The sequence below is a fragment of the Sinocyclocheilus anshuiensis genome, unplaced genomic scaffold (assembly GCF_001515605.1).
Source record: "Sinocyclocheilus anshuiensis isolate Anshui unplaced genomic scaffold, SAMN03320099.WGS_v1.1 scaffold175, whole genome shotgun sequence".
Lineage (NCBI taxonomy): Eukaryota > Metazoa > Chordata > Actinopteri > Cypriniformes > Cyprinidae > Sinocyclocheilus > Sinocyclocheilus anshuiensis.
The window spans coordinates 752,707-769,234 of record NW_015548208.1 but is presented as its reverse complement, the minus strand read 5'-3'; the positions used below and the strand labels follow the sequence as shown (position 1 = coordinate 769,234).

The 16,528-nt window shown below is 36.7% G+C and overlaps 1 protein-coding gene across 12 annotated transcripts in view; it reads left to right on the top strand.

Annotated features, from left to right (window-relative positions):
* The window catches only part of LOC107653675 (muscleblind-like protein 2a), a 73,027-nt gene that overhangs the window by 48,977 nt on the left and 7,522 nt on the right, over positions 1-16,528 (top strand). The window contains exons 2-8 of one of the 12 annotated variants that reach the window (XM_016440458.1): positions 3,289-3,453; positions 3,825-4,049; positions 5,088-5,342; positions 11,351-11,404; positions 11,760-11,916; positions 13,370-13,405; positions 14,974-15,068. In XM_016440458.1, coding sequence (XP_016295944.1) covers positions 3,289-3,453; positions 3,825-4,049; positions 5,088-5,342; positions 11,351-11,404; positions 11,760-11,916; positions 13,370-13,405; positions 14,974-15,068 — 987 coding nt within the window. Of the gene's footprint in view, positions 1-3,288; positions 3,454-3,824; positions 4,050-5,087; positions 5,343-11,350; positions 11,405-11,759; positions 11,917-12,030; positions 12,321-13,369; positions 13,406-14,973; positions 15,069-16,528 lie in introns of those variants that run through there. The other 11 variants (XM_016440459.1, XM_016440457.1, XM_016440464.1 and 8 more) reach the window with 11 other exon arrangements.

The window sequence follows — 16,528 nt, the reverse complement described above, 5'->3', positions numbered from 1 at the left end:
ATGCCATTCAAAGATATATATATATATATATATATAAAAAAAAAAAAAAAAAAAAAAAAAAAAAAAAATTTTTTTATATATATATATATATAATTTTTTTTCTTTTTTTTTTTTTTTTTGCAGACCTCATCCTGGCTCTTCTTTGCTTCTCACTGATGAAGGGCTTTTTTTTTTCTAGCTTTGCCCTGCCTCTAGGAGCCTGTTTCGAACGCCCTCATTATGTACTTCACCCCAGCTGCAGTTTTCCGCTCTTTATGTAGGTCACTTGATGTCATCCTATGGTTGTTGAGTGACATTTCATTCCTGCCGAGTTCGCCGGTAAAAATAGACCTTCATTATTGAATCAGCAGTCTCCTTTCAGTCAGGCCACACACAGCAACTCAAACGTCTCATACATATTCCAATACAATCCTTTGCAAAGTGCCTGAAAATCCCGATACCGGTGTCTTTCACTTCTCCTCACCATCCGTCACTCCGTCAGTGGCCGCGAGAATCCGTCTTTTGGCCTGTACTGATTGGCTTTGACACCTCTCAGCTTATGGCTGGGCGGCTGAGCAACACAGTTATTCCAGCAGGGATATTGATAGCCCCTTTGCACCGGCACCCTGATCCTATGGATTACAGTGCTGCATATTTGGGAATTTGAGGGTGTTAAGTATCTAGACCTGTCTTCAGCTTGGCCTATAATTGATTATGTGCTGATAATGAATGATATTAGCATAATTTATAATTCAACCACTTTATTAGACAAGTGAAATCATTGAGTTCAGATGCTTCCATCTAGACGTTGATGGATTAATGAATAATTGGTCTGGTGAATGAAAACAAAGCTTTGACTTTCAGTCGGTAGTGCAAATGTTTTTATTGATTGCTAATGCATCGTATTTTGGGTCTGATCAATCACACGAGGTCTCGTCTACATTAACGAAAGTCAGATATTTCAGTTTGTGCCGTTGCGGAGATCATGCGGTGAGCTGCAGTGCAGTGTTGTTTAACTGTTTGCACATTGAAATGACAGCATTGCTCCGTTTAGATCTAGTTTCATGTTATTTATAGCACACTATCTCCATTGTAATCCGAGTAAGGAAGGATACCTGGACATCTTGCGCTTTTATCCTTGTTGTCATAAACCACCATAAGCAAGCAAGACCTCAGATAAGCTGACCATGCACATACTTGCGAATGCTTCAAAGATATTTTCAAGGGATTTTCAACAATGCAGAGAGCACACAAAAGCTTATATAGGTCACGTCTCTGTTTAATCAGTTTCATACCCTTGATAAGGACAAATATTGTAAATAAAAACAAAATTGTGCAATTTGATTATAGAAATATGCACAAAAACATTCTGAATGCATGTAGGTTATTCAGAGAGTTTTGTCATGCTTTTCATTTTTGCATTTATGAGGCATTATATCTGGTTAGTAATGAGCTTGTTATAGTGTCAGGTTAGTTTCACAGTATATGATCTGACAGTTAGTGTAGTGCTTGTTTCATTAGCTGGTGTGTAGTTAGAAGAGGAATTAAAGATAATGCAAAATGGATAAGCTACATGCATGCATATGTGCAGTCTTTTACAGCTTTTTAAACTATTTGCAAGTCAGTTGATTACATTGTTAATAACTCCTTAATTAAGCAGCTTTAGCGAACATGCATACATATGTATTTTTGCATACGAGTAGATTTATATACAGGTGAGTCAAATCTACGTGTATTATGACTTTCACATTAATACTTTTGAGAAGTTACAAGCAAAAAGGCTTGATATTGATGAAACTTCATATCTTCATCCAAAACATGTCAAATTGGCTATATGTAGTATTTTAAAGGTAGTGGCAATCCAATTAATTATCAACAAAGATGGAAAACAATTTGAAAAAAAAAGAAAAAAAATTAAGCATAAAGCAGTATTAATAGTGATGCTTGACTTTACGAACACCACTAATGAGAAACATTAGATGGTAGTACTACAAAAAGAAGATCATGCAATTCGATTTAAATTTGTATTTCTTTTATGCAAAGTAAAGCAATATACCTGTTGTTGTTGTATTTTTTATTTATTTAGCAGATATATTAAAAACAGCAATATTAATAGTGATGCCTGACTTTGCAAACACTGCTAATATGAGAAATTAGACAGTAGTATTTTTAAAGTAAGTTCATGCAATTAGATCTAAATGAGTATTTCTTTAATGCAAAGTAAAGCAATGTACCAGGAGTTATTTATTTAAGAAGATATCTTAAAAATGTTAATAAAAAATATATATTTTATTTTTTTATTTAGCAGATATATTAATATTCTATTTTATTACAAGAAAAAACATGTTGAAATATTTAGAAATAAAAATGTGTAATTAAGTTATATGTAATTCTAAAAACATTCATAATTTAAAAACTTCCTTTTTATTTTTTTTCCTTAATTTGGACTTAGACATTAAAAACAAATTATGTATATTCTAAAAATATAAAAATATTTATAATCTGAAAATGTCAAGTTTCATGAATGTGTTAATGACATCTATGATTTGTTTTCTTCAGTTTCCTTCAGTTATCTTGTTTTGTAAGTAGCATGAGCATGAGATATTTGTGCTCAAGATTACCGTGGAGATCTCGCACCTTCCAGCGAGCAGCTAATGCTGTAGAGTGCTTGCAGGGTGACGCAGCATCTGCAGAGGCAGTGAGATTCTCTTTCTGTGTCTCTGCGTGTCCGCAGTATGTGCTACCACTGCGTTTTTAACCCCTCCTCCACTAATTCTCACATCTCGTATCAGTTTGGCCTCCCGTGTCACTGGATATCCTGCAGTGGATGTTTAATGCAAACACACATTTGACCTTGTGCAGAATATTCTTCTAACTTTGGCCTTCTTAATAAATATTGCAGTATGAAGCATACATGATTACTGCATTGATGCGGTTTGTTTTTCATGTATGTTGTAGTGTCATTTCTATGTTGTTGTTGTTTTTTTTTTGCAGGTAATCAATTTGTTTACTGTATATAATGAAGTATAATGTATATAAGTCAATAGTTGTGAAATAGTAAGAGTAAAAAGCTAGTAAATGAATGTGAATAGCAGTTCAGATCATTAAGTCTTAGGAGAAATGTTTGATTTCTTATTGAGCTCTTTGACTTTTGCTGAAGTTGTGACACTTTTGAGATCTCTTCTGAGATAAATGAGAGATTTACTGGGGTCTTTTTTTGCAGGAGACTTGCGCAAAATATTTAATTTCTGTCCAAGAGAAACAACTGAGATACTTAATAGTTGTCATTTGTGATCTTTCTTGCCATAGGGTCGGTGTACGAGAGAGAACTGTAAGTACCTTCACCCACCAGCGCATCTGAAGACGCAGCTGGAAATCAACGGACGCAACAACCTCATCCAGCAGAAGACTGCAGCAGCGATGCTGGCGCAGCAGATGCAGTTCATGATCCCTGGCACCACCATGCAACCAATGGTAAGAACCATCTACTCATCTTCCCGTCTAGCTGCATATTTACATTAATTAAATAGTTCACCAAAAAAATGAAAATGTGCTGAAAATGTACTCTCAGGTCATCCAAGATGCAGATGAGTTTGTTTCTTGTTCAGAACAGATTTGGAGAAATGAAACGAAGAAACAAATCCACCATTGAGACTTTTGTTTTTGTTTTAGTTTTTTAACTTCAAACTGTTGCTTCCGGCTAAATTACGAGTCCATAATCCAAAATAATGCTTTCTTCAAATCTGATGAAGGAACAAATTCAGCTACATCTTGGATGGCCTGGAAGTGAGTACATTTGCAGCAGATTTTAATTTTTAGGTGAACTATTCCTGTTATTGGAATAGTTCCATATATTGTCTTCTTCACAGCCTACATTTCCTGTCAGCCAAGGTCTGGGCTCAAACCCTGGACTAAGTTACGCACCGTATCTGACTCCCATGAGCCATGGCATGGGTTTGGTCCACACAGAGATGCTTCCCAGCACCCCTGTAATCGTCCCCGGCAGCCCGCCGGTCAGTGTGCAGAGCTCGTCCTCCACACAGAAACTACTGCGCACAGACAAGCTTGAGGTAATACGTCACACAGAAACATTATGAAGCCATCTTTTCATTCGTCTTGAGACAAACAGCATCATTTCTGAACCACAGATGTGCAAAGCGCAGTTTAAATCTCATTGCCATAATTGAAATCTAGGTTAAAGGTATCAGAAAACTTGATTAAAAGCTTAAAATAAATCTGTATAGTTCATGCTTTTAACTCAAACTATTTACTGTAAGATAATAAAGTATTTGCCTTTAGTATATTGGTTGCAAAAAGTTTTATTTTGTTAAAATAAATATTCATTTAAAAATTATGCAATGTTGTAGTTGCGGCATCTAACAGTATATGGCAAAGAAATAGCGAAAGAAAGAAAAGACCAATCGTAATTCAGTATGCAAATAAAATATAAGCAAGAAAAAGCCAATCATATATATAAAGAAAGGATGAAAGAAAAGAACAATCATAATTTGGTGAGCAATCATAATTCAGTATGCAATTATATGCAAATAATAAATAAATAATCAGTATGTAAATAATGGCATCATCAGTCGGTTAGATTCTCAATGTAGAACACTTGAACAATGTCAAGGTCACAGAGATGTTCAAACTTTATTGAAGTATATTTAAAGTTTATGAAAACCAAAGACTTTAATCTGTATGTTAAAGACGGAGCTGAATTAATTACTGAAAAGTGTGAGAAGGAGGATAGAAAGAAGTGTGTAGCTCTACCTCGCAAGAAAATTATCAGCGTGGTTGAAACAATAACAGTTGAAGGTTCTTTGTGTGTGTGTGTGTTTGTGTGTGTGTGTGTGTGTGTTTGTGTGTTTGTGTGTGTGTGTGTCACTAAATGTGCGATCACTTAGCAACTGACTGATGGCCCTCCCACACTGAGAGGCTGTCGCTGCCTTTGTTAATATTCAGCTTTGTGTGTGTTTACTTACGTACCTGTGCTCATACATGAAAGCTTTGAAACTTCAATTACTCACGTCTCTGTTTGCACATTTCTGTTGTGTTCCCTGTTTGTTTTGTCTGCGTGTTCGTTTGCACCCGCGAATGCCCGCGACCAGGTGTGTCGTGAGTTTCAGAGGGGCAACTGTGCACGCGGCGAGACCGACTGCCGCTTCGCCCATCCTAGCGACAGCCCCATGATTGACACAAGCGACAACACGGTCACCGTGTGTATGGACTACATCAAGAGCCGCTGCTCGCGCGAGAAGTGCAAGTATTTCCACCCTCCGGCGCACCTGCAGGCCAAGATCAAAGCAGCCCAGCATCAGGCCAACCAGACTGCTGTCGCAGCGCAGGCCGCCGCTGCAGCCATGGTGAGCTAATCATGCACAATTGATTTTGAAAATACATGCATACAATTTTACGTTTAAAGAGTCATGTTGTGCAAAACATTAAAGAGTGTTAAAGTTCTTAAATTACACCACCGTGCCTCACCAGCTGCATTTAATTTACAGCAGAATTTAATTTACCGCATTGTCACGACACATTGAATCGTAACTAAGGCAGTGCTTAGAATTGTGAAATCGTTTTCAGTTATGTGCAAGATAAAATCAATTGACAACACATGTAGAGACGTGCCCGCAGAGGTTGCAATTGAGATATCTGATGATGTTAAGCACATTAAATGTGGAGCACTGCTTTATTATTATATAGCCATGACCCATCTCTAGAATCTGGGCGGGGTTGTGTGCCAAATCTGTTTCGACTCCCTTATCTCGTCCCCGGGGGATTTTAGTCCTATTAAACAGGGTGAGGAAAGAGATAGAGACAAAGAGACGAGCTGCTTGAAAATACAGCCGTGTGATAAAAATCACTCCCCCTTCTTATCCATCTAGTTTTGTACTGATGCGATCATTATTAGGAATAGGATATTAATATAATAAGCACAATAGCTTTTTTGCTCACACCCTCGACTGTACAAGTTCACGGGGCGGCTTACTTCCCCATTTCTCTGCCCAATGGGAGGCCTACTCTCTTCAGATCAGTCAAGATAAAATTAAGGAGATGGACGACATCTTCATGCCAAACTGACATGAATGCACAGGTTCATCTATTATCTAAGCGAAACTGTATATTGGGCCGCATGCCAGGCTGCTCTCGTTTGTCAGTTCTAACTCGTGTCTACGTTGCAAGCAAACGATGCAATGCAACGGAACAACAAAACTGAGGTTTGTGCAAGCAAGCAAGGGATGTCAAGTTTTGTTGCGTCTTGCAATTTATATGGCTTCGATTATAACAGGTACTATTAAGTATTGTGCCATTGCAATCTCTGCATGCAATTTTGTTGCATTATTCACTTGCAGCCTAGACAGCAATGTAGCTTTTTGTCTACACTGCAAGCAAACGACGCAAAGAGATTGATGCACCATTATGCACAAACGAAGAAAGAATTTTGTTGCATTTTGCACTCACAATGTATATTGTATATTATTGCGTCACAATCTCTGCATGCATGCAGTTTTGTTGCATCACTTGCTTGCAGCCTACACAGTTCTGTTGATTTATGATGGGAGCAATCTAAGTTTTTCTATACTGCATGCGGGCAATGTAAATGTAAAAAAAAAAATGCAGCAAATGAGAACAAAAAAACAAAAAAAGAATTGTTGCGTCTTGTCACTCACAGAGTATATGGCTTTGATTATAACAGGTGCCATCAAGTTTTTTTGCATCGCAATCTCTGCATGCATGCAGTTTCAATTTTGTTGCATTTGTTGCAGTATTGATGGTTTTGGTGATTATGGGAGCAATGTAGTTTTGTCTACACTACAAGTGAGTGATGCAACAAAACAGCAATGCTCCCTTAAAAACCAATGAAACCATGTGTACAGCAAGTGAGTGATGCATCAAAACCAGTATTGCACATTTGCAATATAACTTTGTTGATTGCAATAGGAGCAACTTGTGGCTTACAGTGTAAGAGCAAGGTCTACACTGTAACCCAGCCATGCATCACAACAAAACTAGGTTGCTCCAGTTATAATCAGCAAAACTGTCCACATTGCAAGTGGTGTGACGCAATAAAACATGCATGATAATGCATAATGCATGATATTGCATGCTCGTAGATAGCTTTTGTTTTATATAATGCGACTGTACTTGTTGTACTTGCTTACACTGCATACAAGGAATGTGGTGCAACAACACTAGATTACTTCCATTATAATAAACAGAAGAGAGTGATGAGATGCAAGAAAAACATGCAAGCTAGTGGTAGAGATAGCTTTGTTGATTATAATAAAAGTAGGGATGCACGATATTATCGGACTGATATCGGAATCGGCCGATAATGGCTTTAAATGTAAATATCGGCATCGGGCCGATATGAAAAATTATGCCAGTATATCTTGGCGATAAGAGGAATACATTAACTCACATGTGCTGAGGGTGTGCTAGTGATTAGATCAAGTCAGCAGTGTGGCTCATTCTTGAAGCAAAGTTTTGCCTGAATGATGATTAGATTCACTGTTTTGGATCGCTGCATTTAAACTGAGAAAGCACGTACAGAATGAAGCGTTCGGTGTATGATAGAGTAAACAGTAACAGCACGTGCAGCGGCAGCCTCCCCCTGGTCCTAATGCCCGTTCGGTAAGGAGTTTTAATCTGTAGGGGGCACTGTTGGCCTACTTCTAATTAAATTAAAAGTAAAATAGTTTACACAAATAACATTTAGACTGTGTTTCTGATTAAATAAAGCAGTAGTTGATGTCATAAAATAATGAGTATGTTTTGATTTAAAAGTTAGAAGCTATAGCTTACATGAAAAAAATCACAAACATGACACTTGTAAATAAAATAATTTTATATATACTGATTTATTCATTAATGTATAGGTTTTATTTTTTTAAACAAATCATAAGCTCTAAAAGATTTTCAGAATTTTTACAACTCTTGCTTTAGACCATCTACAAATGTTAAATCTTAAAATAAAATGTTAGGGTTAACACTGCATCTTTCTGGGGAAAAAATGCAGCGATTGATATTTAGTTTATTTATAGTTATTTTCAAAGCTTCAATGTACTGTCAAAAAACCTTCATTATTGTTTATTTAATTCTAGCAAATAAGTTATTGTTAAAAACCAACCAAAATTTTGCTTATAATTTCTGCACAGGAGAGACTTGGTGTTGTTTCCAAACAAAAGGAAATATAACGGTATCGGTATTGGCCAAAATGAGTTGAAAAATATCGGCATATCGGATATCAGCAAAAATCCAATATCGTGCATCCATAAATAAAAGTAAACCAATTTTGTTGCAGTGCATTGCTTTATTGCATGGTTGCATTGTAGTGCAGCTTTTTTGATTATAATGAGAGCAATATAGTTTTTTCTACATTGCACACAAGCAGTGTGCTTGCAAGAAAACTATATTTCTCCTATTAAAATTAATAAAGCTAGCTTGGTCACATTGCATCCCTAGATTGTGGTGTACACAGTTCTAGCATTGATTATAATGAGCAATTTAGATTTAGCTGTCTGCACTGCAAGCAACGCACTGCGATGTGACAGCTCGACATTGTGTCCAAGCAGTGTAGACAGCTTTGTTGATTATAATGAAAGAGAATATTTTTTACATTGCAATCAATGCAATGCAGGAAAACTTGATGGCTCCTGTTATTATCAATGAAATTGTCTGCTTTGCAATTTCACAATGCGACACAACAAATGCAACATGCGTGAGTTTGCCATTTATAATGGGAACAATATAATTTCCTTGCAAATCGTTTGATTGATTTATAATGGTAAGAACCTAGTTTGGTCCTGCAAGCTTACAATTCGACACAACACATGCGACATGGTGAAGTTGCTGTTTAAAATAGGAACATAAAATCTCTTTTTCTTGCACTGCGGTGCTCATATCATTGATTATAATGGTACGGATATAGTTTGGTCGCATCACTTGCTTGCGTTGACACAGTAGACCCGGTATTTGGCAGCAAGCTTTCCCGCTTCCACATCTCACGCTGGTGTGGTTTTAGTTTGCTGCGTTTGCTGTCATGGCACTCACATGCTTGGCCTCATTCGTTTTGCTGTTTACTCCATTTTTGCTTTTGCTTTTGCCCTGAACCTTTTGTCTTTTTCTACTGTGGCATCTGGGTCAGAGAGTGACGCGAGGACAGTATCAGCTCACCAGCCATAACAATAAAACAAGAGTGCAAATAAAGTCCCAGGTTTCCCGAGCATACAGCGACCTGAGATAAACCACTAGTCCTTTCCCTGATTATGATGTAATGCACATAACAAAGCAGATTTTTTTTCTAGGGTTCAAACCGGGCCACTTACTGTAGGGATGCTGAAGCAATCGATCCCTGCCCTCGACCCCAGAGAAAGGGTTTAAAAGTCAGATGATATAGTTATGGCTTCTTCATTTTCTTGTCTTTTAGTTTCTCTTTGTTTGTTTTTTTGTTTTTTTCCTTCAGTGGAAGGTTATGTAATTCTGTATGATAAATCCCTGTGGGTGGCATATTTATTTTAATGGTTCTCTATGTTGGCGGAGGGGAGCAAAATATTCAACTCTTGGTTACAAGAATACCACAATTAAAGTGCATCTTATTCTGATGTTTATTAAAAGTATACTTACAAGCTCTGTTCCTAGACCTACTGATCTTTCTTCTTAGACAGCACTAGACTCTGTCTGACATAAACATGACGCCAAGGCTATTCCAAACGATTTGTGCATTATTATGCTGCTTTCCAAGATACCTTGTTTTGCATAAAATTCATGCAGCAAGTATCCTTCAGGGAGAATTGAATCTCAGAATGTATGCGACAAACTCAGTGAAAAAAATTAAGATGACAGTAAGAGGAATACAATTTTAATGCAGAAAGTATCACTAAAATAAAATCATAAAAAATTGACAACTTTACACATTATTGTTTATTTAGCAGCCTATGTAGACAGCAATGCAACTCACTAGGTTTTGGAACAGAGCTTCAAGAGAGTCCAGAAGTAAATGTTTGTCCTGTCAATGAAGTGTTCCGCTTTCTTTAAATGATGCATATTTTTCCCTCGTACAACCCTTTTGCTATAATCTGTGACTTTATTATAAAGAAAACCATGAATTTTTTTCTTTTTAATTCGACAATCTAGGTCTTTTTTTTTTGTGTGTGTGTGTGTAGCTATTCTGATTTAAAGCATTTCTGCATGGCCCTCTGCATCATCTCATTTCAAGCGTCCTTTTTTGCTGCCCGTCATTCCATTGCAATCTTTACTTATTACCAGTTTGCATGGCATATTATTAGTGAGGAATATTGCAGTGTACAATGTTAGTTGCATATTAATATTTAAATACAAAAAGAAATTAAATTAGCATATTGGCCACAATAAAAATAACTCAATGCTTTTTAAAAGGTCCAAAACCAGCAACGTAAAAAGAGCATACATTGGACGTTCTCAAATATAAGAATAAACAGAGCTCCACATTCTGTGATCACTCACATCAGTTGTTTTCTTTTAGTTCCGTGACCTTTATGATTTACATGTTGAGAGTCATTTTAATCTGCTAGTTGGTAAGAAATTACAACATATTGTGACAGAAATAAATGTCAGTGAAGGCGTTCCAGTGTCCTTTTATTTTCTTTTTGCTAAGTGGTGGTAAATGTCATAGCAGTTTCACTCTGCGTGTTAAAATCACTCAATGAGCACAAAAGATTGTGATTTGCATTGACAGAAACGCAATGCACGGGCTGGTGAAATTAGCCCACTTGGCCCATGCAGTTTGTACCCGATTCCAGTGTTAATTAGTGTTCGATAGACGTCGTGCTGTCAGGCAAACTTAATGTAGCATCAGTATCGACCGAACGAAGCTGTTAAAGTAACCAGGCGATGTTGACAACAAAGAAATGCCTACCTGACATTCTGCCATCATTCGATTCAGTTCGCCACTCACACTTGAAACCCTTTGATATCGGATATTGGGCACCGGTCAGTGTTTTATGCAGTGTTTGAGTCGTTTTTGAGAGCTTTCATAACACTAATATCTACAATCCCATTAGCGTGTTTGACTTTTGATTGGTAAATGGTGAGAATCTTGATTTCTGGCGCTTTAACACAGGTATTGTAGATGCTTTTTGCTTTCGTACTAATTCAGAACGTAGCGAAATGTTTCTTTGAAACAAGTTTTTTCGTTTATGAGCATGCCTATTGTTTTGTATGTGGTATACTGCATTCAGATTATTTTTGTTTTTGTTTTTTTTCCTTCTCACCTATTCCACAATGCAATGCTGTCCCCATGATGCACCTCTGCTTGCTGTTACCTGTATGTTAATACGCTTGAATCCCATTGGCCCACTGCCATCATGTGCTCGCTGCCTGCTATTAAAAGACTCAGTCGACTGCCAAAGCAATGAAGCGACCCCTCGAGGCATCTGTAGATCTGGTACTATGACCTTTCACCTTTTGCTTTGCATGTAGCTTTTTAATGTACTGTAGCGACTCACAGAATTTTTTTATTTGGCTTCTTTGTTTTGATAGAAACAGTTAAAGTCACCAAGTACATGTAGAAATAACCATCAGTCAATTTTGAAGAATGAATGTGTGTCGTCTTTCAAAGTAAAGTAGCTTAATTGAAGCCTAGTAAACGTAAGTGTCTTGCTTAAGTATCTAGTGACGGTTGTCGTCGTCCTTGTGTAAAACGGAGCGATGCAGATTCGAGTCAACCTGTGCATTGATATTGTAAGTCGTGCATGCGTGAGAACCTCATTTAACTCGTGCATGTACTTTTTCACGCTCAGGCGTTTCCCCATGGAGTCCTGCAGCCCCTACCAAAGAGACCAGCACTAGAAAAGAGTAACGGGGCCAGTACGTTCTTCAACCCCAGTGTCTTGCACTACCAACAGGCTTTGGCCAGCGCACAGCTTCAGCAGCCCACCGCTGCGTTCTTTCCCACAGGTAAGAGCAAACACGCACACACATGTACAAACCCATGCACACACATCGCCCATACTGCTTTGTATTAATCCCTGGGTCACAATTTTACACCCGTTTTCTCTTCTCCGATCCCAGCGTAACGTCATAACCGAGGCCTTTGAACAGCTGTGTGCCCCTTTTGCATGCAGTGCATGTGCACAGAATACTAATGCATAATATGTTTAATAGGTTAAATACAGACACGTTATTTCGGGAGCACTGCTGATTTGAATATCTCCAGGACTACTGGGATACTTTGATCTAAAAGTGATAGCCGGCCATAGATTAAATTAGAAAGTTCAGTGCTTCAAGGTCTTTGATCTGCATCTGTACACTGTCATATATATCTTAACTCCCACAACACAAATGCTGATATATACATATTAAAAATTTTTTATTGCAATTGTATTGAACTAAGACTGAAACTAAAACTAACATCTCCGTCTCGGTTTCTTCTGTTTATACATACAGTACTGTGCAAAAGTCTTAGGCCATTAGTACTTTCACCAACAACAGCACAAAAAAAACGGTTTTAAGCCAGTTTTTTATATGTTTTGCTGTAGCGTGTCAGTAGGAAATATCAGTTTACATTTCTTTTGCCGTTAATTGTAATAATCCAGTGAGATTTTTGTATGCACAAGGAGTCTGACAGCAGCCAGTGCTGTTCATCTGAATTTTGCACAGTACTATATATATATATATATATATATTATGTGTAATCAAAATATGAAAATATTATTCGATTTATTGGCTTAATAGCCAACATGTACATCAATCACAGTGCATTGCAGTAAACAATATCCATATATATTCCACCTACTATCACCCTGTACCTGTAGGCGTACCTATTGCAGTATTTTTAGAACAATAAACACAGAAAAAGCTCTCTCTATACGTAGGGTTTTAGAGCGAGTCCAGCTGTCTAATCCCTTGTAGGTGTGTTTTGTCATCACACACCCACATGGTGGTTGTATTTCCTTTTAGCCGTCCTCTTGTGCCCCCATTCCTCCCTCTTCTCCAGCTCTGGCTCTTTTGTAACAGCACTATGTCTGTTTTAACCGTAGGAGTGGCCGTTGGCTCACTGCATGTCTCTCTCTTGTGTGTGTGTGTGTGTGTGTGTGTGTGTGTGTGTGTGTGTGTGTGTGTGTGTGTGTGTGGCTGGTTTTTAGCCTTTTCTGCCCTGTTGTCCTCTTCCTCTTCTCCTACACTGTTTCCCTGCTCTCTAATTTCACAACCTTGCGAATATTGATCCAGTTTATCTTCCTGGAAATATGCTAAGTTTTTAACCAGAATGACGACACGGTGGAGCGAGCGATCTATAATGACAAGCTTAATTGGATTTGTATGGCATGCTGAATTCTGAATCTCTGGCTCTGTGTCTAATATGTTTTTCTTCCCTATTAACCTCTCTCCACTCTTCACTGCATGGTCACAGGGTCAGTTCTGTGCATGGCTCCTGCTAGCAGCATTGGTAGGTTCCTCCTCTTTCTGTCTGTCTGTCTGTCTGTCTGTCTGTCTGTCTGTCTTCCTCAACTCACGTAGAGATGTAGTCGCTCTTACAGGTGATTTGAAGCTCAATAGACTTTGACTGTCATGTCACACAAACTACCAGGTCAAATTAGCACCTGTTGATGGAATCTGATCAGTGCATCTGTTTTCTGCTTCATTATGCTTCTATTCATCTGCAAGAGCACTTGTTTGAAATATTCACATTTCTCTTTCTGAGGTTTCACAATTTACAGTATTTTTTAATCAGTATTAATTATTTACAGTGGTATTTACGGTAATATAATTATTTTATAGTCATTCTGTATATTTTATATATTCATATTCTTCCGTTTTGATTTTATCTCAAATTCTGATATTTGTTTTACATTGGCTGATTATTATTTTCATTATTCTTAGTAGTAGTAATTATTATAGGAATTCATATTATTCAATCTATTTTAAATGATTTCAGTTTTTGATTTGGTTTTAACAGTGGCTATTATTATTATTATTATTATTATTATAGGAATTAGATGTTTTATATACTGTATTTAGATTTATTTTAAACTATTTCAGATTCAAATTTTTTACAGTGACATTTATATTATTATTATTTTAGTGTTGTAAAGTTTATTTTTATTTAAATTTTTATGTATTTTACACACACACACATATATATATATATATATATATATATTATTCATTATAAATCATTAACAGTGGATTTTATTATTGTTTCTATTATTATTAATATTAATTTGTTTTCATATTATTCATTTTACATTTTTACAGTGGTCTTTTAAAGTTTACTTTTTATATATTTATATATAATTTATGAATTCATATATATTCATTTTACCTTTTTTTTTTTACAGTGGCTATTATTATTGTAAATATTACTCTTATTATTACCATCTTCATCAATTCATTGTTTTAAACTGTCATTTAAACAGTTATTTAAACAGTATTTGTGTGAAAACACCAGATCTAAGCAAACAGGCTTTTAATAATAGGCATTGTCTTGTCTTGTGTACTATTGAATGGGAAATTTGATCAGTTTCCTAGAGAAATAGCCCACTTGATCATAAATGACCACACAAATGGCCATTCTGTGTAGTTTGCCGTAGATCATAGGCTCAATACTTGAAGTCTCGCCCGATCCGAGCGTGGTGGGCTAACAGCATGTGTAAATCTATCACCCCCCACTAACCACTCGTGACTTCTCTGGGTACAACTGATTATGGTGATAAATTTCCTTGAGGTGATTGTAATCAGCCTTTTTCCTCTTTTTTTTTATTTTATTATTATTTTTTTTGTTCGTTTATTTTGTTTTGTTTCCCATGCTTCTCTCGCTTTGCATCGTGATTGCATGCCATCTGCTGGTTTAACCTAATGATGGCTCGCTGCTCTGTAATATACACCACTGCTAAACAACTAAACCAAAAAACAAACTACAAAATCCCTACCAACCAACCAAAACACCTGTTACCATGGTTTCCATAATGCTCCACCTACCTTTTCATTGCTTCCATGGTTCCCTTCCTGAAAAAGTACCCATGATGTACAGTGCTACGCCTGCTACTGTCTCTGCAGCAACACCCCCTGCCACAAGTGTCCCCTACGCAACAACAGCACCAGCCAATCAGGTTTGCTCCTTTTAAAAGCTTTCTTTCATAAATCCCCGAGCTCTGAATAAGCACTTTGTTACAAATTCATTCCGCGGTCGCCATGGCGATCGCAAAATCTCCCGGCAAAATTGCATTTGCGCTCACGACTGTGCTTATTCAGAGCTCGCACATTGGCAAATAATAGTTGTGTTGTGTTGCATTATTTTCTCGTTTTGTTGTGCATGTCCTTGCTTTTATTTTGATGTCAAGATATCCTTCCTCATCTACACATACACACAAGCTAAAAATAGACCCGTTCTCACACACACACACACCACTCCATTCTAGTCTGATTTCCATTTATTCTGCCACTCTTTGTCTGCGTCACGGGCTTCGAGAAAGCAGGGAGAAGGTGAGTTGCACTAAAAACGGTGCTGTAGGAGGGAATCTGCACTGGCAATTACAATGTCAGACTGACAGTAGCCACAGACTTGCTTATTATCTCCGTTGTGCACAAATGAACACCATTTCATGTGTTTTTAGGCAAATTCGGAGGTCAAAATGCACTCAAAATAGCTGTAGCGTTATAAAAGATCCGCATCTTTTATCAGTTCCCATCAGGCCACTCCCATTCCTTTGTATTGTTCGCTGGAGGGTCACATAAGGAGACTTTAAGGGCTTTCCCACTTCCGTCCTTCTTAAATGGAGCCTTCCTGTCAGTCAGTGGCTTTTCCTGTTGTTTCACGGGCCTGAATTTACTCTGCGCTCAGGAACTGGGACGTTGAGGGTTATTTGTAGTCTTGTCACATGAAACTGAACCTGTTTCCTGAAGGGCTCTTGCCAGACGGTTCGAGACTCTTTAGCACCACCTGGCAGGAGAATGAAGTACAGCACGGGGTTAATAGAGCATAAAAGATTTAGTTCATACAATTTCTTAATTGTACAGTATCTTTAATAATCAGTTCGGTTTCAGCATAGAGCCACAAATCTTGATGTTGAACATGAATCTGTGTTTGCAGCCCGTTTTTACTTAATATGTAATACCTAACTTGGTAAGAGTGCTCTGGTTTTGTGAAATTTTCACAATTATTTTTGTGGTTTTGAAATTTACAGTATTTTAAAATTCATTATTTATGATGATAATAATAATATAATTGTTAATAATGTTTAATATTTGAATGACAATAGCATTTTAAGTTAATTAATTGTAATTAATAAAAAAATTATAATTTGCTGCTTAACCACTATTAAATTCGTTAAAATTATTTAAATAATTATCAAAATAGTATTATTGTTAATAATAATTAATTCAAAAACAGTACATTTAAAAAAAAAATTGTGAAAGTCACATTTAAAATTAAGATTTTGTTAATAATGGTTTAAGATAATATTTGATTTAATAACATTATTTTAAAATGTATTATTAATAATAATAATAATAAATAATACCATGACATTTATTTTGATAGTATTTAATAATATAAAAACAACAGAGTATA